The sequence below is a fragment of the Cricetulus griseus genome, chromosome 3 (genome assembly GCF_003668045.3).
Source record: "Cricetulus griseus strain 17A/GY chromosome 3, alternate assembly CriGri-PICRH-1.0, whole genome shotgun sequence".
NCBI classification, from domain to species: Eukaryota; Metazoa; Chordata; class Mammalia; order Rodentia; family Cricetidae; genus Cricetulus; species Cricetulus griseus.
In genome coordinates this window covers 161,433,139-161,457,862 of record NC_048596.1, presented here as the reverse complement: position 1 = coordinate 161,457,862, position 24,724 = coordinate 161,433,139, and the positions used below count along the sequence as shown (strand labels likewise).

At 38.1% G+C, this 24,724-nt stretch overlaps 1 protein-coding gene across 2 annotated transcripts in view; it reads left to right on the top strand.

Moving 5' to 3' along the window:
* Positions 1-24,724, top strand: part of Itfg1 (integrin alpha FG-GAP repeat containing 1) — a 116,852-nt gene that overhangs the window by 74,168 nt on the left and 17,960 nt on the right. For both annotated transcript variants that reach the window (XM_027406298.2, XM_035442573.1), the window contains exons 9-13: positions 2,289-2,383; positions 4,736-4,908; positions 17,421-17,571; positions 19,533-19,641; positions 22,251-22,294. In XM_027406298.2, the coding sequence (XP_027262099.1) occupies positions 2,289-2,383; positions 4,736-4,908; positions 17,421-17,571; positions 19,533-19,641; positions 22,251-22,294 (572 nt within the window). The remainder of the gene's footprint in view (positions 1-2,288; positions 2,384-4,735; positions 4,909-17,420; positions 17,572-19,532; positions 19,642-22,250; positions 22,295-24,724) is intronic.

Sequence of the window (24,724 nt, the reverse complement as noted above, 5' to 3'; positions counted from 1 at the left end):
TATCTTCAGGAGTCTGTGTACATTTTCAGGTTTCTATTGCTGTTGATTTACATTCTTATCCCATTGTAATTAGATATAGTACAACCAATTATTTCAATATTCTTATATTTGTTAGGACTTGTTTTGTAAGCCGGGCAGTGGTGGCACACGCCTTTAATCCCAGCACTTGGGAGGCAGAGGCAGGTGGATCTCTATGAGTTCGAGACCAGCCTGGTCTACTAGAGCTAGTTCCAGGACAGCCTCCAAAGCCACAGAGAAACCCTGTCTTGAAAAACCAAAAACAAAAAAAAAAAGACTTGTTTTGTGTCCTAATATTTTAGAGACAGTTCTATAGTGTGTATTCTACAGTGTTTGAATGGAATGCTCTGTAAGTAAGTATCTGTTAAGTCCATTTGGTCTGATATCATTTAATTCAGTTATTTCTGGGTTTTTTTGTTTCATTTTGTTTTTTGGGTTTTGTTGTTGTTGTTGTTTTTGTTTTGTTTTTTTCTGTCAGAATGACCTATCAGTAAGAGTGCAGTATTCTGAGTTTTAAATATAAAAAGAACCCCTTTATGGAAACGATGCAAAAAATTAATATCATATGATTGAAGCAGTAGTTTTCCACTTATGCCATTTACACACTAAATAAGAATAAAATTATACTGAGCTACTCATTGTTATATTATTTGGACTTGCCACAGCTCAGTGTTAGATATCAGGTAAGAACAGAATATATTGAGATATTTTCCATGCTGTGTAACTAACGGGATGCTATGAGCCAGATATAAATTTAACAATATGAGGCTCTCTCAAAGTAAATTGGGACTGGAGAAATGGCACAGCAGTTTAGAATGTATTTGTTTTTTTTTGAGACAGGGTTTCTCTGTGTAGCTTTGGAGGCTGTCCTGGCACTCGCTCTGGAGACCAGGCTGGCCTCGAACTCACAGAGATCTGCCTGCCTCTGCCTCCCAAGTGCTGGGATTAAAGGCATAGGCCACCAATGCCCGGCTTTTTGTTTTGTTTTGTTTTTTTGTTTTTTTGTTTTTCGTGGAAGTGATCTTTAAAAACATACTTTTATTAAGGTCAGACTCCACTGGCTAGATCTAATTTCTGTTTTTTTTTTTAATGAATTATTGATGTGTTATACACTTGTTTCTGTCATACACTTCTCTTCATATCTCTATACAATGAAGACTATATCTGTATTGATAACCCTTTGATTTCCCCCCAACTGTAAATGCTACAGTGGGCCCAAGTGAAATGACAGAGTAACCATAACAAGTAAGTTAGTGTTTGTTAAAGGAGCTCAAAGGATGGTCCGAATTTAAAGGCTACATTACTACTCTCATCACAGAAGGGTTTAGCTCTAGGCCCTCAAGCTCTCTAAACCTCATACACTGGGGTCTTCATGCATGAAGGAGCATCAGAAGAGGTGATTTGGGGGACCTTTGGTGTATCTGTCTCAGAAGATGTATGCAGAATAGTAGCACTCTTGCCAAAAATCCAGTCAGATGTAAAGAAAGTGTGCCAGGCAGCCTGTTATTATCTATAAAGTTCACACTCAAGAACTATCCAGTCAAATTCAACTTTTCAAAATGTCTCTAAATGTTTTAATTAGTTAACCGTTATGTTTTGGACCACATTCATAGCGATCTAGTGTGCATGGGAGTTGGACACAGCAGTGAGTGTATTCCCTTCATTTGTGTATTTCTTGGTGAAAATGCATGGGTGTTTTGAGAAGCCAAGGAACAGAATGAGCTGAAGTTCATGCTGGCTAAAAGGCACTTAGAGCTACATATAAATGCCGCATATTTTAAATTGACTGTCCAATAATGTTATTGCGTGCATACATATGTTCTCGCTCAATATAATTATGTAATAGTCAAAAACTACCTTTAAAAAATTATTTGGGGCTGGCCATGTAGCTCAGGGGTAGAAGCACTTAACCTAATATGTGTTAATCACCTGAGTTCAATCCCCAAAACAAAATAATAATAATTAATAATAACAATTCTAAATAAGTCTTAAAGTGACTTTAAATCAAGCTTAATTTCAATAGTTATATATAATAACATCTAACCACAAAGAAGTTTGCAATTTAAAACAAGACTTAGAAATAAAATAAAGCAAAATAGTCTAGATAATAAGTGACAAGGACCAGAGTGTTGTTTCTTAATTGATTCATCTTCAGCCTTATGTCAAGTTGTTGGTTTTGTCTGGATGATGGAACAAATTGGAACTTTAACTATCACACATGAAGACATTATTCTGGACTGTTAATGGACTCCTGAAGTTCCTTTTGACAGATGGAGATGGACACATGGATCACTTGCTACCAGGCTGTGAAGATAAAGACTGTCAGAAAAGTGCCATATACTTAATGAGATCCGGAACAGGACAGGTATGTCAGCTTTGGGGATGCTATGAACAATGTCATGTGCTTGAAAAACCTTGAACATTAGAAAATATGTCTAAAGAAGCCGAACAGAATAAGATCCAATTTTGCATTATAGAATTCTTCATTTTACCTAAGTAAAATACATTTAAATCTTTTCATTCTTTCATTGAGGTATGAAAATGCTACTGTGTGATTTTTGGTGAAGAAATCCCATTCTAGATCTTATAGTTAAATTAAATGTAGCATTTTAGATGCCAGCAATATAGAAAGCACATTATAATAAAAACTTACGAGCAAGATAATTTTGTCCCCAGAGCTACCCCTGTTTTTGTTTCCATGTGCAGATCCATTCCATCTCTCAAGCTTACTTTGTGCCTGTTGCTTAGTAATTTAGAGTCATGAGAGTTACAGTGGAGGATTAGTATGGAAATGATAGGTCCTGACACTTTTGGAGTTAACCAGATTTATTTTCTTGGGGAGTTAATAAATAATAGGATATCATGCTGACTTTTATAGCCCTTGTGAGTAGGAAACAACACATTTTATATTCAGAAACTTCATGAAACAAACCTTTATACATTCAGCATTTTAAAAATCTTTGAATTATTTTATTATCTTTGACTATATTTTGATAGTTGTGAATCATTTAAAACACTAGCTCAAGAAACTTCCCTGAGCATGGTGGTGCACGCATTTAATCCTAGCACTGGGGAGTCAGAGGCAGGCGATCTCTGAATTCATGACCAGCCTGGTCTACAGAGTGAGCTCCAGGACAGCCAGGGCTACGCAGAGAAACCGTGTCTTGAAAAAAGGAAGGAAAGAAGGAAGAGAGAGGGAGGGAGGGAGGGAGGGAGGGAGGGAGGGAGGGAGGAAGGAAGGAAGGAAGGAAGGAAGGAAGGAAGGAAGGAAGGAAGGAAGAAAATTATATAGTTACCTATTTCTACGAAGATAAAAGTCACAGTTCTTTGATGAGTGTTATAGATGCTGCATTGAATGAAAAAATTTTAGTACAGTTTATCAGAAACACTTTATCTACCATGCATTTACCCCTCATTCATAAACTGCTGACTGCTTCAGAAATTGATTTCTTGTTGGGTTTTGTTGTTTTTGTTTACTTGTTAGTTTTGGGGGGGGTTGTTTTTTTTGTTTGTTTGTTTGTTTGTTTTGAAACAGGGGCTCCCTGTGTAGCTGTGACTGTCCTGAAACTCAATATATGGAACATGGTGCCTTGAACTCATGGAGATCCACTTGCCTCTATGTCCTGAAGACTGGGATTAAAGGCATGCACCCCCACACTGGACCCTGCTTCAGATATTTGTAACAACTGAAAATTTTGTAAAATTTCTAGCTTTTTTTGCAAAATTTAATGGTTTTATTTTTTCCAAAATCAGGTGAAATTATTTAAATGTTTTCTAAAGTTCACAAAATATAAAGTAATACTTTAAATGAATTTATTCAATGTCTTTATCTTTAAGGGTCCTGTCTCCCCTTATGGCATATGGCAAATTATACTTTCTTATAAAAAGTTATAAAAATCTGGAGATTTTTTTTTTTTTTTTTTGCTAAACCTTCCTTTTTTGTTTGTTTGTTGGTTGGTTGGTTTTTGTTTTGTTTTGTTTTTCAAGAGACGGTTTCTCTGAGTAACAGCCCTGGCTGTCCTAGAACTCACTCTGTAGACCAGGCTGGCCTCAAACTCACAGAGATCTACCTGCCTTTGCCTCCTGAGTGCTGGGATTACAGATGTGCGCCACCACCACCCAGCTGACCTTCCCTTTTTTTTTTCTGTTTAGCTTTTTATTAAATCAGTCAAAGTGACATATTTTTTGCACAGTATGAACAAATATTCCATGATGTTTCCCCCTTTTGTCTAAATAAAAAAGAAAGATTTTAGCTCTAACATACTAAACCTATAAACAATAAGAACAATTATCAGATAAGAATTACATTCACAATGTCCAGTCCAGTTGTATTCTTCTCTGTTCTTTTCATTATCATATAGCAATATAAGAGTTACTAAAACCTTTGCTTCCAGCTATTTTGGTGTCATAGCTCATCCTCCTTGTCTGCAGTGCCTGTCAGGTGAAGATGGAGCTTGTTTATTTCCAAGGTTGAATGCATGTTCTGAGGGACCTGTGACTCTGTGTGCTGTTGAATCAAAGATGTTCATGACAAAGCCTATGGAAGATTAGTTCTCCCAGTGTCTTACACATTCATCAAAGCAAATTATAATAGTCTATCATTGTGTGAAGATGAAGTAAAGTAATGGCTGTCTTCAACATTTTAATAGATCATTCCTTTTGCAAATGACTATTTTTCTGAAGTGATTATAATTAATCTTATTCTCTTTATCCTTAGTGGGTTCCTGTGCTTCAGGATTTTAGCAGCAAGGGTACACTCTGGGGCTTTGTGCCATTTTTGCATGAAGAGCAACCAACTTCAATACCAATCCCACTCACCCTTCATATTGGAGACTATAACATGGATGGCTACCCAGATGCTCTTGCCATATTAAAGAATACATCTGGAAGGTATGGAGAGTAAATTGCATACAGACACTTATAAAATGTCTTTACCACAGCAACTTGTGACTGACAGCTGTTAGTCTGGTACAGTCTTTCCAGGGAGCAATTGATAGGCTCAGCTCATAGTTCCTTGTGTGATCCATGAACTCATACCATGACTTAGAAATTAATTGTGGTTAGCTATGTCACAAATCATATTAGTGTTTCTAACTATTAAAATGTCAATTCACACAACCTAGAATCATCTGAAAAGAGGCTCTCAGTTGAGGAATTATCTAGGTCAAGTTGGCCTATGGGCACATCTTGTAAGGGATTGATTAGGACGACACAGCCAGCCCACTGGACTGTGTCATTCCCTAAGTTGAGGATCCCGACCTGTGTAAGAGTGAGGATAGCTAGGTTAAGGAAGCAGACAGCATGGATATATATGTTTCTCTCTGCTATTGATTGTGATGTGATGTTACTAGTGGCTTGAGTTTCTGCCTTAATTTCCCCTTAATGATAGACAATCACCTAGAACTGTAAGCCAAGTAAACCCTTTACTTACCTAAGTTCCCTTTTGCTAAGGGATTTTATCACAGCAACAGAAATGAAATTAGAACTGGGCCAAACCTATTAGTTTTTTAATAGATTTTTTTATACAACATATTCTGATTCCAGTTTCCCCTACTCCAACTTCTCCCCATTTCCCACCAAAATCCACATTCTCTCTCTCTCTCTCTCTCTCTCTCTCTCTCTCTCTCTCTCTCTCTCTCTCTGTGTGTGTGTGTGTGTGTGTGTGTGTGTGTGTGTGTGTGTGTGTGTCTGTCTGTCTCATTAGAATACAAATCCCTATTTGGATCTAAAATAACAATGTTAATAAGATAAAATATAAGAAGCAAAACAGAATAAAACAAAACAAAAAAAGAACCAAAGAAAAAAGCATAAGAAACACATATAGAAGTTGAGAAACACACATTCACATAAACAAACCAAATAAAACAAAAAGCATAAAAACAAAATTAGAAACCATAAATATAAGCAAAAGGTTTGTAAGATAATGGAAAAGATGTAAAGTAGGAAATGGGGGAGGGAAGGGGATGGGAAAAGGGAAGAAGAAGGGATAAGGATGGTGGAAGAGAAGGGAAGATGCCCAAGATTTAAAAACAAAACAAAACAAAACAAAAAACTCCAAAGATACCATTGATTTCATTTTGTGTTTATCATCTACTGATAGATGTGGCCTTCACTTAAGCCAGTTTTGTGTACCCAGTGAGACTATTGGAGAAAACTAACTATTCTTTTGTGAGCAGTTACCAATTAGAGATAGCATCTAGACTGGGGATGGGGACCTGTGTCCATTTCCTCTCTCAGGAGTGAGCCCCATCTGGCTTAGACCTGTGAAGACCCTGTACATGCTGCCAGTCTCTGCGAGTTCATATGTGGGGATGGGGGCCTGTGTCCATTTCCTCTCTCAGGAGTGAGCCCCATCTGGCTTAGACCTGTGAAGACCCTGTACATGCTGCCAGTCTCTGCGAGTTCATATGTGCGTCAACTCCTGTTGTGTTCAGAAGCCCTTGTTTCCTTGGTGTATTCCATCTAAACTGGCCTCTACAATATTTCTGGCCCAAACCTTTGAGCAACTGTGTATACTTGGTAACATTCACTAAAAGTAAACTATATAAAATTTAAAGCTAACAGAAAGAGCATAGATGTTGAAAGCCAGCTACATTATTTGTGAAAAATTTTAGCACCTGTCAGCCTCATAAACACAACTGGTACAACAGGTGTAATATTTTGTACCTCATAAGATTGTAAGGATCAAAGTAAACAAGGTATGGTTGTTCTGTCCCCAGAAAATAGTACATAAGCAGTCTAGTGAGTGATGTGTTCTCAGCACATAGTCTCAAAACCCATGTGGAAGAGCCCATCTGACAGCACGAATGTACTAGCACTGTCTGGAAACTTCCAGTCCAGTGACATACGTCTCCTCTGCACCTAGTCAGTGCAGGAGCTACATTTACACCCTGCTGGGACTCTGAAGTGCCACCCAAATAAAGAGCCCCTACGGAGTGGCCGAACCCTCTGGATCACAGTCAGAATGCTCCTCCCTCTAACTACCCTGATTCCTAGTCTTCCTCAAAAACAGTGGTCCATCTCTGTTCTCCTTCCTTGGAAGCCAAGCATGCAGCAATCATTAGTTTAGTACTATCCTCCCTGGTCACCATTCTAAATGCATGGGACTTAACCTCAAGAGGCTTGACGTGGTTGCTTTCCTCCTCTAACCAGCACTATGGAGCCTTTGATCAAGAAAGACTTGAGTTGAACTGATATGTAAATGGAATCTGAGAGGAATCAGACATAACTTGTTGGGTGTGGTGGCACATTTCTTTAATCTTACTAGTATTTGGGAGACAGGGAATCAGGGGATCAAGGCCATGCTCAGCTACATAGTATGTTTGAGACCTTGTCTCAAAAGAAAAAAAAAAGAAACAAAAGACATAACTTACCTTTGAATACAAAATATGGCTGTACAACATAGGAAAAGCAGTATTTACCAAGGCCCAGGTAAATTATCTGGCAGAATATACATAAAGAAAATTGTAAAAAATAGTATGTATAATATGTCTGAAATTCAGCAAAATGGTTGTCATTGTTTTTATGTTCTTTTGTAACGTGAGAGTAATACCTGACAGGTTACTTTCAACTTTGGCTGTAAGTAAGCTACTATCACATTAGTTATGACAATTTTCAATAATTTCACTTCTCCAGGATAAATACTTCACTGAGCAATTTTTGAAATGTACATATGATTCAAGAAAGTCTTAGAATTTTGGGTGTCCATCTCCAGATTTAAGAATACTTAAGTGAAATCAGCTTTCCCATCAATTGAGGAACACTTCACTTGAGGATATTTTGGTTATTGATGAGATGCTAAAATCACCACGTAGTTTCAGAAACAAAATTATCCTTCCATGAATTATATCAAGCACGTGGTGTTTTTCAAAGATGTATATCAAAAATAGCACACTCATTCCTCTCTTGAGTCTCCAGGGAGCACAGAGTTTCCTGAGGTTGGCTCTGGGGAAGGCAAGCATGGTTGACTTAGGAATCAGTCTGACAGGTAGTTAAAGAAGGCACTAAAATACTTACTAGGATGTTGGCTAATTTTAAGACACTACTATTATGGGAGCATTTATCTGTTTAAGCAATGACTGTTGTGATTTTAAAAGCTGTTCGAGAAAGATGCCATGTAACAGAGCTCACCTGGAGGTGTTTTTTATTAGGGGAAAGGGAATGGGGAAAAGAGGGGAGGGAAAGGGGGAGACCAGCCTCTGGAGACAGGAGCAGCAGAAGAGAAAAGGGGAGGACCACCACGACAGGCAGAGAAGCAGAGAGAGAGACAGATGGGGGTGGGCAGATGGGAGGTGGGCAGGGCCCTTTTAAAAGGAAAAGTAGTGAATGTGCACAAGTGGTGCTCTTAGTATCTGCAGCTGAGGGCGTATCCTATCAGATCCCCAAGGGCAGGCCACTACAAATGCCTGAATACTAACAGTGTCTTTACCTTGTTTTGGTATTAAAGTGATATTATTTTGGGGTTTGGGTTTGTTTGTTTTGTTTTGTTTGTTTGTTTGTTTAAGGAGGATTGGCTGAAAATCTTTGGTCGAATTCTGCTTTGAATTCATCTAACCTGGACTTTCTTTAGTTGGGTTTTTATTACTATTTCAATCTCTTCATTTGTTGTGTTTCAGTTTGGGGTTATTCATCTCTTGTTGGTATAATTTGGGTGGTTTGGCTACAGCTAGAACTTTGTCCATTTCTTTTAAGTTTTCCAAATGAATAGAGAACAGATTTTTTTTAAGTATTCCTGTAAAAAAATTTTTTTAATGTTTGTTGTGAAATTGTCCCTGTTTGTTTCCAATTTTATTTGTTTGAATCCTATCTTTCTTTCTTTGCTTAGGGGGTCCAGAGGTCAGGTAGTCTTGTTTTTCTTCTCAAGGAATCCAATCTTAGATTTGTTGTTTATTATATTGTTTTCTTTGTTTCTGTTTCACTAATTTCTGCTCTGATTTTTATTATTATTAGGTTTGAATTTGGTTTGTTCTTGTTTTTCTGTTGTTTGAATTGCATTCATTATGTCATTTATTTGTACACTTTCTGATTGTTTTAATATAGGCACTTAAACTATAAATTTCTCTAATATGATTGCTTTCAATTTGTCCCAGAGTGTTTATTGTGTTGTGTTTCCATTTTCATTTAGTTCAGGAATTTTTTATTTCTCTTGTGATTTCTTCTTTGACCCTTTCACCATTCAGTAATAAGTTGTTCAAGCCAGATAACTTTGTGTTTTACTAGAGATTTGTTTACTGTCAATTTTAAATTTTACTGCTTTATGCTCAAGTTGGATACTCAAGAGTTATTTAAATCTTTCTGAATGTGTAAAGATTTGTTTGTGTCACAGGGTGGGGTCTATTTTAGTGAAGCTTCAATACGATGCTTTGGTATTTGGGTGGACTGTCCAGTTGGTATCTATTCAGCCCATTTGATGTATGATGCCATTTAATTCTGGTGCTTTTCGGCTTCTTTTGGGTGAAGGGGGCAGATGGCTTGTGTATTGGAGAAAGTATGGTACTGAAATCACCTACTATTATTGGATTGGTATTAATCTGTTTTTAATTTCAGTAGTACATTTTTTATGAAATTTGGCACTAGTGAATTTGGTGAATATATATTTAGAATAATAATGTCTTCTTGGTCCCCTGATTAGAATGTAGTGTACCACTTTTCTCTCCTGATTTGTTTTAGTTTAAGTTTGTTTTGTCAGGCATTAAAATAGTGACACATGCTTGTTTCTTGATCTCATTTGATTGAAGTACTCTTGTCCATCACTAAGGAAGTACCTATCTTTAAAGCAAGATGAGTTTCTTGTAGACACCAGCTACCCTGTTTCTTTTAATTGGAGAGTTGAAACTAATAATAACTAAAGTTATTGTTGAAATATATACTGATTGCAGTAATTATGTTGTTGAGTTTTGGTGTTCTTTGTGTCTAGTAATTATGGCTTCATATTTCTTTCCACAGTCTCTTGGCTGTATTCATTCCTCTCTCCAGCCTGAAATGTTACTTCCTTGTATTTCCTTTAGGCTTCATTTGTGGAATATAAAATTTTTAGGCTGTTTATATTGTAAAAAGTTTTTCTTTCCCTTCAGCTGGGTACATTATTTTAGGCTGAGTGTCATAGTCTTTTCAGACTTGAAATGCATTGTTTCCAGCCTCTTCTGGCTTTCAGAGTTTCCATTGAGAAATCAGCTGTTATTCTAGTGGGTTTTCCTTTGTATGTGACTTGTGTTTTTTCTCTTGAAACTTCCAGTACTCATTCTTTGTTCTATATGCTTACTGTTTTAACTTTGATAATCTGTGGGGATTTTCTTTTCTGGTCTATTTGGTGCTCTGTATGCTTCTTGTATATGTATGGTTGTGTCTTTCCTTAGTTTGGGGAAGTTTTATTTTATATGCATTGGTGTTTTGCCTGCATGTGTGAGGTTGTTATGTTTTACCCCCTGGAACTGGAGTTACAGACAGTTGTAAGCTGCCATGTGGGTGCTGGGAATTGAGTCGGAGTCCTCTGGAAGAACAGCCAGTGCTCTTAACTGCTGAGCCATCTCTCCAGCCTCCTTCCTTTGTGTTTTAAAATTTTCATATCCCTTGTTTATTTTGTCTAGCTTCTCTGCTTTTCTTCTAGCTTTGATATTCTAGCTCCAACTTGATTCATTTTACTTGTAAGTCTTTTCTTTGAGTTGTGTAGTTGGGCTATTGGGGTTTTCAATTCCATCTTGATTTCAGATGACTCCCCTTCTGTGTTTCTCTTTACTGAATTCTGTTTGTAAGTTCTGGACTGCCTTTATCATTTCCATCAGCCTTGTGTTTTTGGTTTTTTGGACATCACTCAGATGTTTTTTTCTCCCAAAGCTTGTTCATTGAGCTGTTTCTTTGTGTCTTCTTTAAACCGGTTGAATCTTTGACTAAAGTTTATGGTGGTTCTTTTAAATTCTGTGCCCTGGGGCTCATCAAGGTAATTCTTATCAGCAGATCTTTCTACAGGACTGGGGGTTTGGGTGAGGAGATACTATCTTGATCTTTCATATTGTCTGTATTTTTGCAATGGTATCTGGGCATATGGACTTCTTTTGTTTGTTCTGTGTCTGATTGGGACAGACTGGGAAGAGGCAGAATAGATGATGTGCATGTCAAGTTGGGCCTAGAGGTTGAATATGGCTTGGAATTTTGAAATGAAGTCTGATGGACACAAGGGCCTGGGATGGTATCCAAGCCTGAAGTGTTGGGGGGTGGATCTTGCTAGACCTAGAGGTTGGATGTGGCATTGGAGAGGCCTGTGGGTTGGAGGTAGGGAGAGAGGGTCCTAGCTAAAGATTGATAAGAGACAGTGACCAGACTGTGCTGAGGCACTGCATGTGTTCCCGAGTCTAGATCTGGGGAGTTGGGAAAGGTGCATGGAGGGGAGGAACATGCAGTCGTTCCCAGCTAATTCCTACAGAAGGATATGCAAGATACCACACAGCATATTTAATCTGCGTGGAAAAATAAAATCTAAATCTAAATCTTTCTATTTCTTGTCTGTTTCTGACAAACCATGGACCTATGGTCCATGGTTTGACATCCAGTCTTTCCTAATTCCATCCCCTTCCCAGTTCCTAGCAAGGAACAAGCTGATCCACTGTCCTCAGTGGAAAGGGATGTCCTCGAGTCCCAAGTTTCCACAAAGGGGTGTGATAAAAGTATAAATATTAATTATTTTATATAAGACATGGAAATAGCATATCACATTTGGATAATAGCAGTTATATGTTCAGTGTTAGATGTGGTGGGAACAGTTGCATGTTCAGTTAAGTTTCCCCAGACACCTTATAATGCCCCCAAAATTCAACTGCAATCATTTTATAACGAGAGAGAGATTAAAGGCCAATTTCTTATTTCTTTCTTGAACAGAAATGCAGATTTCCCCAACGAAGTATTAACAAGTTGCATTTATCTGATTCTTCAGCACTTAATTTTCTTTGAGACTAACTACCCAGAGTTAGTGTCAGACTCTGCATTTGTCAGGCTTCAGTTCTAAGACCACTCTCACTTCAGACTACTGTCACAAGTCCTAGCTCTCAGGCTGCCCTAATTTCTGTTCAAAAGTTACAGTCAGCTAGGTGATGAGCAGGTGAGACAGTGTCTCAGAGAGACTTTATCTAATGAGTTTGAGATATCCCACCTTTGGAGGTATACACATGAAAGCTCGGAAGTTGTCTGAACCTAGTCATGTAGGTTTTAGGGAGGCTTCATTACACAGGTGTAATTGATTAAAGGGCATTTGTTGGTAACTAGACTCTAGTTCCTGCTACCTTTCCTGAAGATTACACAGCATTGCCAAAAGTTCCCACCCTCCAATGTAAGCATGGATGTCCTGATAACCAGCTGCCACTCTAAAGCTGGTCTCATTAGCACAAACTCAAGTATGATTAAAAGAGGGGTTTTTTTAATATTTAGTTTTATTTTGTGTGTATGAGTGTTTGCCTTGGTGTGTGTGTTTCCACCACATCCTTGCATTGCCCATGGAGGCCAGAAGAGGGCATCAGATCCTCTGGAATTGGAGCTACAGATGGTTGCAGGCAACCAAGCGCAGGTTCCCTGCAAAAGCAGCAAGTGCTCTTAATCACTGAGTCAGCTCTCTAGCCTTTCCTTAAAAAAAAAAAAAAAAAAAAAAAGTTATCTCATCAGCTTACAAACTAGTGGAGTTTTAAAGATTTGTTCTATTTATTTCATTATCTGTGTGTGTGTGTGTGTGTGAGAATGTCAGATCCCTTGGAGCTACAGTTCATATTTTAATAAATAAAAACCTATTGCATATCAAATAGAACTATTGGATATAATATAATATTTTATAGTGCCACAGACTGAACCTGAGGCTTCAAGCATGATGAAAATGTACTCTGCTACTGATGTTTTTCTAATACAAATCATGGAAATTTTGTTCATACAAATAAAAATAAGCTAAAATTCCCCACAGTCACATCACTCAGAGTTGATCACTGTTTTCATTTTGGTACATAGGAGAATTACAAATTAGAATTTGGAATTTAAAGCATCAAAATTACTTTTAAGAATCTATTCTGGCCTTCACAAGTTGAGGTATATATGTGTGTTTGAGTAATCATCCTTCTTTTGTGACAACCAATAGAGAAGAGTTCATATGAGAGCAAAATTGTCTGTCCTTCTGCTGCTAATAACCACAAATTATACATTGATCTCTTACAGAATACCAAGCATTATATATTAGTTGGACTCAAATGTGAAATAACTCCAATACTTACATGATTTTTACCACACTGATTTGAAAAACCTTTGCTTATGTAAGATGTAAACTCTTATTAAAATATACTCTATTATATACAACTATACTTTATAAATACCTACTATTGTGTGTTTATGTGCTGTCATTTTTGTTCAGGCCCATAATTTGCATTTTAAAATCAAAGTAGAAGTAATTTGTACTACAAAAATAGTGGGTAAAGAAATGTTATAGCAAGGGGAAAGACCAGGATCCTTGTGTTCTGATAGAATGTACTATTGATTCTGCATCCTTCCAGGACTCTATAGACAGTGTCAACTAAAGGTATAAAAATAACATGCTCAGGAACTTAGTAAAATGTTTAAAAATATAAACCCAAGCAGAAAAAAAATTTACTTCTTTTCCCCCATATGAGAACTCAAGTAGAAGGTGAAGGTGAGAAGAGCTTCAATTGTTACTTTTCACGCTGTGGAGTTTGTAACACAGTTGTAAAGAGTGTAGTAAAATCAGAGAGAAATTGTATGTTTCTGAGCATCTGCAGGTCCTCACTTACAGTGTGTGGGGGGGGGGCGCTTGTGTAGAAGTAGGTGTATGTAAATGTGTATAGACTATGAAACTAACAGTATTTGAAGGACTTCTTGGAAAGATTAGATTTTATTTTTCCATGTAGATTAAACCCACAAAGAGGAGAGTGCTGAGGGCAAAGGGACATGTGTGACATAAAGTGGAAAGGCAGCTCTGGGCAGTAGAATGGGGAGACGGTGAGGGAGGGAAACCAATGTTGTTTGAAAATGTCATAAGAGAATCTAAATCTTTGTATCTCTGTATGGAATTTATAGTCTATATAAAAAAAAAAAAAACTGAAGGAAGAATCATGCTGCTGGCTGGAAAGCCACACATTAAAAAGACTTGCTTTCCACAGGTATCAAACCTTCAACCTTTTTCATGAACTAGTTGTACATTTCTGCGTTCCAACAACTTTTTTGTCAGCATGAATTTACTAACACAGAGGTCACATTTCACTTTGGAGTAATGATGAAATGTAACTTGGCTTGCTGGTCACCTGAGGTAGAGGGAAAGTCTTCAGAATTTCAGAATAACTAATTCTGTTACATTTATTTTTTCTTCCAACCCAAGTTTTAGTCAATTATCTAAATGTTTTGTCCTCCACTTAATAAAGGGTTTAATAGGTGAATCTATACATTCCCAGTTTAATCTTATTTTAATGCATTTTCATTTGTATGCTAATCCCCTTAAGGGATGCATAATTAACTCAGCTTTTTGAGGCCTTTCCCAATAATGTAATATTGAATCTTAAATTTAGTTATGTATTTATGTTAGTTTTATTAATTTTTAAAGATACTGTATGAAGCAGTGGATTTCCTTGGTCTTTCTCATGTATCTTGTTCTTACTATCTGTTTTCTTAACCCTTCCCAGCCTCATGTTTCCCTAATGATCCCTTTAAGGGATGGCAGCAGAAGACTTGGCCCAGGCAATTAGTATGAAAGTACATATGAAAGGTAGCCAACTTGGTTCTTAGGACCAGATGTTAAAGAGAATAACCTGGGATTTGATACATCCAACCTTAAGTTATTGGTTGGATCAACCTTTGTAACCTCTTATCCACTGTGAGGCTTATTCCTTTAATATTGATTAAGATGCCATAAAAATATTGACAAATGAGTATATAAAAATGCATAAAACTCTAAGTGAAAGATACTGAACACAAAATTGTTTTAAAGGATGGGAAGAAGTACTGACAAAATATCAAAGTAACAACAATTGATATTTTGAAAAGAACTCCAGTAGCACAGCAAATAATCCCAAGAACTGAGAAATGGAATTATATGTTATAAAGCTGCTTTGTAGCAAAGGAAACATTCAGCACAGTGAAAAGACAGCCTGTAGGATGCAAATAAATCTTTGCCAACTACACATCAACATGAGATTATTATCTAGAATATATAAAGAACAACAAACCTTCAAATTCCTAATCATCCAATCAATAAATAAGCTAATGAACTGAATAGTCTGTTCTCAAGAGAAGAAATACAGGAGCTGAAGAAATTGCTCAGTGGTTACAACTGCCTGCTATTCTTCCACAGGACAGCCTGGTTCCCAGCACCCACCCCAGCTGGCTCATAACTGTTTCTAACCACAGTTCCAGTGTGTGCGCACACGCGCATACACACACACACACACACACACACACACACACACACACACACACACAGAGGGAGATGAAGAGAGGATAGGGAATGATGAGGTGCAGTAAATATATAAATACAACCTGCTAAGTCCATTTGGTGTTGCTCATATGATTTTAGGGCTGACCATTTTGTATTGAAAAACCAATTAGGGGGCTCCTCCCTGGGAGAGACTTAATTCTTCCTCTCTTGGAAGTCATTAGTTGACTGCTGGTCTTTATCTATGGGGACCCCTGTGAGATTTCCCCCACTCAAGTATGCAATGTTGGTGTTGTTGTTATTCAAATCTTCTTTAGGCAACCATTTTGTGGAGATATTGTAGGTATAGCTTCCTTGTCATTTCTGAGAGACACAGTCTCACAGCAGACTTCCTGGTTCCCTGGCTCTTGCAGTCTCTTCACCCCCTCTTCCTCAATGTCCCCTAAGCCTTAGGTGTACAAGTTGTGTTGTTGATCAACCCACTGGGCTTGATCTTCCCCAGATCAGTTGGTTATAACCGTTGTGTTTATCTGTAATGGACTCTATGAGACTTATACTTACCAGTGAGTGCAAGGATAAGTTTTAGAAGGCAATTGGGAATTATACTGCTCTAGTGAAGTGGGAGTAGTAGGTTCTCCTCTTAAGACACATGACCTCACTAGCTCTGGCTGGTCAGATGTTAAAATGAATGACAGATTTCTGCTATAATGGAGTTGCTATTGAAAGTGACCAGCTAGGAGTGTAGGAGATAAACATGATGCAATGTCTATAGAGGGAATTTTCAGTTAATGCCAAAACTGTGTCTTCCATCAGATTATATACATTTTCTCTATGAGTATGCTATATTATGTAAAGGAAATAAAGTTTTAGAATATGTGTAGCAGAACCTAACTAGGTCTGGTGTTTTTGTGTTGAGGGAGACGGAGATACTTGAACATCCACGTTTACTGTTGTATTATTCTCAATGTATTCCCACACTTAGAAAGATGCATACCAATGCATTCATAATGGTTATCTGTGAAAAGAAATTATTTTTTACTTTTACTTTTAAATTATTTCTGTTGCCTGAATTTTATAATAGTCCCTATAATCATTTTGAGAATAAAACAATTTTAAATGGAACATTAATTATAATTGCCAAAAATATAGACAAACTAAATCAAGACCATTTTCTCCAAGGTTTCAGAAGCAAATGGATCATAGTCTTTCTTTGTGAGGCTTAAATGAAATTGTGTTTTTAAAAGTAAGATACTGACTCTCCCTATACAAAACACATATTAACAGTAAGAGTGGCATTTTTGTTACTTTACACTGGAAATTGTGAGCAGCATGATTTGTAAGACTTTGGGAAATCAAAAGTCTCCAATTCAAATTCAAGTATTCATTGATCATTAATACACATCTGTGTGGGACTTAAAAAGAATGCCGCAAAGATTTGTTCATTCTAGAAAGAACACTGTTCAGACCAAAGAAACACATGTCTATCTTGGTGAACAGTGACTTTGTTGAGGTTAGTTAGAGCATCGTAGGGAAGTAGGGGTGACTGACTAACTCAGATGCAGCCCCAGCATGAAACAGCCCACCCGCCACACCTAGTGACTCACATCACTGGAGGCCCTACAGACAGCTCTGCTAATTGTAGGGGCTCATCTCCCTAACAGTTTTCTTTTTTTCCTTTTATAATCTTCAGAATCCTCCTGAGCTTTGTAAATTTCATTTACTTTTAGTGAGTTTTATGCACCTCCTCCGGAAGAGAATGCTTCAATTTGAGAGGAGAGCTACAAGTGTTACTCCAGTAACTTAAAATGCAAGGCGGAGTGGATGGCAGTGGAAACGTAAAGGAGGGACGGATGTAGGAACTCCACATTAAAGAGGACAGAGCGTGTCTCATCCCATCCAGTAATCCCAGAGTTCTGCACGTTGTCTCTGGAAGACAAAGCACAGCTGTTGCCTCACAGCTCTGATTTTAACTGAATTCCTCTTGTCTGTCACACAGCAATCAGCAAGCCTTTTTACTGGAGAATGTTCCATGCAATAATGCGAGCTGTGAGGAAGTGCATCGGATGTTTAAAGTCTACTGGGACCTAGCAGGCCTAAATCTAATCAAAGATGCCATGGTTGCCACCTTTTTTGATATCTATGAAGATGTGAGTTCAAAACTGTCCTGTGTGTTTAGAGTTCAATTGCCATCTATGTCATCTCACGGTAGCTTCATGTCTTTTACCAGAAAATGGAATGAGAATGTTTGATTAAAGAAAATCCCTTTTAAAGTCAAATTGGGGGGGGGGGGCTGACTAATGATAGTAATAGTTGATCTCCATAGTTGAATGTGAAAATGTTACCTCTTCTCGTGCTTATTTGGAATAAACTGCTGCAGAATTGTGCTTTAAGACTAGCAGATCTACATGTTCATCAGCTGACCAAAAGCAGAACCAACAGGTACCTGCACAGACCGCAGAAGAGTGCATTCACTACACTTGTAAACTGGAACAAAGCATCTCTAAGACCCACTTTTATGGCTCTGTCACTAGTTGCCAAGTGAGCTGGTAGAAAGCTCTGTAGGTACTTGACATTCACCTTTCTAAAGAAAAAGCTAGTTTACTACATAGAAGAGGAAGAAGCTTTTGAAGAATATAATCTATCCACATATATCCTTGCAAGATAGTTTACTATAGAAAGTAAAAGCCCAACAGGACATTTATGTCTTCATTAACTTTTTATTTTGCTGTTCTATTTAGCTATGGGTTTAAGAGGCTTATGCTCAATGATGAGTTATTGATACCTACATTTCCTTCTGCTTTTCCTGCTGCCAAATCTTATTTCACTTTTCATTAGCAGTTTCTAAGCATAAAAGTAATTGGTAGAAATATACAAGAGAAAAAAATCAACAAAATTGCCTACAAATCAATTTTTAATTTCCGTACATCAAAAAGCATAATAAATGAAATTTTAAATTATTTTTAAATATGGAAAATAGAAATGCTACAAATGAGTGAAATAATTCATATCCTTAATGTGAAAGTATTCATAGAAACTGGTGTGTCACCAAAACTCTCTAGAAAAATATAGTCAATATACAGGAAAAAAAATGTTGCTAACATTTATAAAATGAAAAATGAGTAGCATCATGAGATGCAGAAGAGTGTCAGCTTTAAATGACTATTTTTTTTCTTCAATAAAGTGAGCTGAATTTCTACTTGTTAAAGAGGGAGGGAAAGGTGGTGCCAGCGCCACAAGCACCACAACAGGTGACTTGGCCAAAATTGCAGAGGATCTGAAAATTCCTGCACAAAGGAATGTGCTGCTACTACATGTAAAAAGCATGTGCTCTAAAAGTCTAGAGACCTAAGTTGGATCCCCAATGCCTACTGTGAAAACAGAAAATCAATTCCTGAAAGTTGTCCTTGACTTCACATTACACTCCCCATCCCCCACTACCCCCCCCCACAGTAATGATTCTAAAATGAAATTTTAGGGCTGATTGTGGTGGCACACACCTTTAGTTCCGGAACTCTTGAAGCAGAGGCAGGTGGAGTTTTGTGAGTCTGAGGCCAACCTGATCTACAAACTTAGCTAGCCAGTTTCAGGCCAGCCAAGGCTACGCAGTGAGACCAGAAGGAAATATACCAAAATGCTTAACAATTACTTCCCAGGACTATTTTATTTTTATTTCCTATTCAAATTGTGGGCATACATTTTCAGTGAAATTATGTCACACATCAACCTACTAAAGTTGTACAGGTGACAAACTACCCGAGAAAATTAAGAAGACAAAGTTGTTTCAGTCCACAGTCACTAACTCCTGTCTCTTGGCCCATGTAGCATAGCACTTCATGGCAGGGGCACAGGGAGGAGGCCAGCTCTGCTGTGGTAGCCTAGCAGTAGATAGAGACAGCAAGAAGCTGAAGTCACATGTCCCTTCAGGGACATAAGGAACATACCCATGTGTAGGCCTTACGTCCAAAAGTTCCCCCCACCTCCCACAGGCTGCCAAGCAAGTCTTCAACAGATCAGCCTTTGCTGTAGTTATTATTCAAACTATAGCACAAGTCACACAGTGGTCTTTTTCTTTCACCTAGTGTTTTTTCTTAAATTTGTGTCTTCTCAGGGAATCTTGGACATTATAGTACTCAGTAAAGGATACACCAAGAATGATGTTGCCATTCATACACTCAAAAATAACTTTGAAGCAGATGCTTATTTTGTTAAAGTCATTGGTGAGTATTTTAGATGTTATCATTCATCTTGTTTTCCTCCCACCTTCTCCCTCTCTCTCTCTCTCTCTCTCTCTCTCTCTCTCTCTCTCTCTCTCTCTCTCTCTCTTCCCTTCTACCCATTCCCTGATACAAGTGCACACTCCTGTGTAATGCATGTACAGCCCTCCGGATCAGGAAATGAACTTCAGCAGAACATCGTGCTAGCTATACATAGGCCCCATTCAGATATACCAGCTGTCCCAACAATGACTCTCTTTCCCTTCTAGTTTAGTATTCTGCCCAGGATATGTTGAATTTTTCACATCTTTCCAGACTTCCTCAATCTAGGACACTTTTTCAGTCATTTTCTATTTTTACTTTCATTGGTTTTAAAGAATTCAAATTTTATATTGTTAGATAATTGTATTTCCTGACTAACTCAAGTTACCCATTTTTTGGCAAGACTCCACAGCAAGAAATTACAGAGCAGAAGTTCTGCACTTCCGGTCATTGGACCAGGAGGCACATGGTGCACACTGCTCACCTGCTCACAGAGATGGACAGTTCAGTTTTTTCATATGTGTATGAGTGTTTTGCCTGCGTGTAATTATGTGTACCATGTGCATGCCTGGTGCCCTCAGAGATCATAAGAGGGGATTGGATCGCCTTGAACTGGAGTTAGAGAATTTTGTGAGATACATATTGGTGCTAGGAATAGAACCTGGTCCTCTGTGAGAACAGTGCTCCTAACTACTGAGCTGTCTCTCCAGCCTTGTTGATCAGTTTTTGTTTTTTGGGTTTTTTTGTTTGTTGTTTGTTTGTTAATTGATTTATTTTTATTTAATGTGAATTGGTGTTTCGACTGCATGTATGTCTGTGTGAGGGTGTCAGGTCCCCTGGAAGTGGAATTACAGACAGTTGTGAGATGCCATGTGGGTGCTGGGAATTGAACCTGCATCACCTAGAAGAGCAGCCAGTACTCTTAACTGCAAAGACATTTCTCCAGCCCTGAGATGACCAGTTTTATCTATATTCACTGGATCAAACGTTTACCTGCTACCATTGAAGGCTATTGATAACTCCTGCCTCAACTTTTGTCAAATAATGATTCTGGTTTGCCATCATTCTTTCTATATTGTGTTTTACATTTATTTATTATAGTGTGTGTGTGTGTGTGTGTGTGTGCGTGCGTGCCTGCCTGCCTGCCTGCCTGCCTGCCTGCCTGCTGCCTGCTGCCTGCCTGAGTGTGTCCTGCCACATTCAGGGTTTCAGGTCAAGAGGGTTCTGATCCCCTGGAACTTTACAGTTGCCACCATGTGTGTGCTGGGAATCAAACATGGGTCCTCTGCAAGAGCTCTTACTACTGAGCTCTCTCCCATCCTTCTTCATTCATAGGCTGGCACTCAAAATTCACTTGCCCTGTGCCTTGAATCACACACATTTCTCCATGTATGTAAAACCAAGGCTCTGAATACTTGGTGTACCTTTTAGGGTTTGTCTTTCTTCTAGGTTCCTTTTGGACAAAAGTAGGAAAATGCAAGTCAGGCTTCACATACTTTTCCTCCATCTAGTCATATGTCTAACAAAACTATGAATTCCTGCCACTACTCCCATTTTTAATTTCCGTCTCTCCGTGTGTATCCTCTGTGCAGTGAGGCTTTGCCTCTCATTTTCCTGTGCCATGTCTACTCCATAACCAGTTCCTTGCAGGCACCTGTCTCACTGCTGTCTGTGCTCATAAAGGCCTTGTGTATTTTATTATGTGTGTGCCTGCATTCTCTGGAAAGAAAAATACTGCTGTTGTGTTTTCAGTTTGGTTTTTATATGCTCCTTTTTAGTATATGTAAATAAATATTTAAGTACAGCAGCATTGTACTCACTTCTTGAGTCTAGGAAGGTTTTGTTTTTATTTTTTGTTTTGTTTTGTTTTTTGGTTTCTCTGTGTAGCTTTGGAGGCTGTCCTGAAACTAGCTCTTGTGGACCAAGGTGGTCTCAAACTCACAGAGATCCCCCTGCCTCTGTCCCCCGAGTACTGGGACTAAAGGCATGTGCCACCACCGCCTGGTAGAAGGTATTTTTTTTAAATAGTTTTGGGGGGAATTTTTTTATAGATAGCCATTTACAAAGAGAAACACTTTTCTTTCTTTCTCTCTCTAATCCCCATGCCTTTTATGTCTTTATTGTGCCAGCTAGGAAAAGTAAGAGTGAACATCTTTGCCTTCTTCACCTCATAAGCATCACATCTCACCATTAGGCATATTAGCTATGCAAGGGCTTCTCCCTGGGTCATATTTAAAAGGTTCACTTCCTTCCTTGTGTACTGAGAGTTTTATCAGGAATTGGAAGATAGCTATTAGAATTTATCTCTGACCTTCCCACATACACGGTGTCACATAGATATCCACGCCCCCACACATGAGCATGTGTAAGCAGGTTTTGATGATGTTAAATTAATTTTAGAAGATAAATAGGTATAAAGTAAAATTTAATTTGCTCAGAAATTGAAATGGTTCCTCTCTGTGATCATGAGTCAGTGAATGATGTATTAATAAACTTTGAGGGGAATTAGATCTTAAAAATATTGTGAGCTTGTAACAGTTGGTAATAGGCTGTTCTTTATCTTTCCACAGTTCTTAGTGGTCTATGTTCTAATGATTGTCCTCGTAAGATAACAGTAAGTAAACTTAATTCTTCATCACAAATATTTCTGTGAAATTTTCTTCAGGGACCTAGAGAGGTGGCTCAATAGTTAAGAGCATTTGCTACTCTTGCAGAGAGTCCAGGTTCAATTCTCAGCAGCCATCTGTATTCTACTTCTAGGGATCTGACACTCTTGAGGGCTCCTCGGGTACTATATACACATGGTGCACATATATACATGCAGGCAAACGCATATATATATATATATATATATATATATATATATATATATAGAGAGAGAGAGAGAGAGAGAGAGAGAGAGAGAGAGAGAGAACACCTCGGAGAAGTTAAATTTTTCCCAAGTCTTGGAGACAAGTCAGAAATTTCAACACAAAGCTTGATGTTTTGATTATAATCACAAATCCTCATAATCCATTTAAAGCACTACAATTCCAGTGCTTTCCTCTATATATAGTTTAAAAACTTCTATAGTCAAGATATCTTAACTGTATTTGGGAACAATAACTCTGAAAGTAGTGAAAAAAGCAAGGTTGACAGGAAGAGAGTGGTTGGTTTACAATGCATGGAGAGCCCTAAAGCTGAGGTGATTCTTCAGACAGCCTCAACTGAGGCAGGAGCTCTCAACTCCTACATTAATCAGATATTACACTCAGACATGTGACACAGTTCCCTTTAGCTGAGAAGAGGTGCCAAGTAGAATCCAACTGTGAACTAGCAGCAGAATCCAAGAAGTAAGTATCTTAGTTCTGACATGCAGGCCTAAATGAAGCACTGCTATATCCTCAACCCTGAGGCATTTTCTACAAGCTAAGGATGGATACATAGATTCAACAGTAGGTCTAAACTTTAAAAGTAGATTAGCCTGCTGGATATTGGTGGTGCTCGCCTTTAATCCCATCACTGGGGAAGCAGAGGCAGGCAGATCTCTGTGAGTTCGAAGCTAGCCAGGTCTCCAGAGCGAGTGCCAGGACAGCCTTCAAAGCCACAGAGAAACCCTGGGGGGGAGGGTGGAAATAACCTGCATCTATTAGAGTAGATGCTGCTGCCATATTCCCAGCACAGTTGAAGGAGTTAAGGAGAAAAGATGTCACCCAAAGCAAGTCTGTAATTGTGATAAAACTAGATGACAAATACATGAGAAAGTTTGGTTTGTCATCAGTAAAACCTACATTCATAAAAAATGTAAAGACCACCACAGGGATTAAAGCATGAATATGGAAGGAAAGATGATTCTTCTTCCTCTATCTGGTCCTCACTCTCACTCTCTCTCCTGCTTCCTCCTCCCCCTCCCTTCCTCATTGTGCTCTCCTCTCTCACTCTCCTCCTCTTCTTCCTCTTTTTCCCTTGCCCTCCCCTCCCCTCTCAGTAAAGTCTCATGTACCCAGGCCACCCTCAAGCCTGATCTTCCTATCTCCACTATCTGTGTGCAGGATTATAGGTACACACCACCATGCTCTTTGTGTTGTGCTAGGACCTTATAGATGTTAGGCAAGCATTCTACCAGCTGAGATACAGCCCAGCTCAAGCCTTCTCCTTTATTTTTGAAGGACAGTTTTCCTAAGAAGATCACTAAAATTTTATTTTTGTGATAAGTATTCAAGCAAAATTTTTCTCAAGCATTTGTTAGCTTTTAATAGAATGCTCATTACAATCTATAGCTTGTGTCCTTTTTGGTTAGTGTTCATTTCAAAGAGAAGAAATCTATCATTTTATTTGAAGTTTAAAGACAATTCTATAAATAGAAAATGGTAAACAAGTTGAGAAAAACTACCAGTCTGATTAGACTTTGAGCTTCTCAGGAAAAACAGAAAGAAATTTCTCTAAATGTGTAAAAGTTTACATGTGATAGGACTAAATGTCAGTATTTTCACTATGGCTAATTATAAGTAGAATTTATCATTTGTGTTCATTAGTAAGAAATTGTAGCATATGTCCAATATAAATATAACAAGATGGGTGTGGTGGTCTACACCTTTAATCCCAGCTCTTGGAAGGTAAAGGCAGGCAGATTTGAGTACAAGGCTAGCCTGGTCTACCAGAGTGACTTTCAGGACATCCAGGGCTACGTAAAAAGACCTTGTCTCAAAAAAAAAAAAAAATCAGAAAGAGGAGGAAGAAAATAAGCAAGAGAAGAAGAGGACAAAAGAAGAAATACAATGATAAAACTGCTTCCAGGTTTGAGGGTTTCTCAGCACTGGTAATCAAACTCAGAGTGTTTCAGGTACTTTCTACCACAGCCTCACTCCAAAACTCTTGTAGTTTTGTTCCTATGAACCAGAATAATAAATAAAAGTTTGCTTAAAATATTTACCCTTATAAAGTAGAAACATTAGATCTTTAAAATACTGTTAAAATTCTGAACTGTATAAATGCAACTATCAAGTAATATAAGGTATTAGGACTTTTCTACTGGGGCCAATGAATGAGATGGCTTAGCATGTAA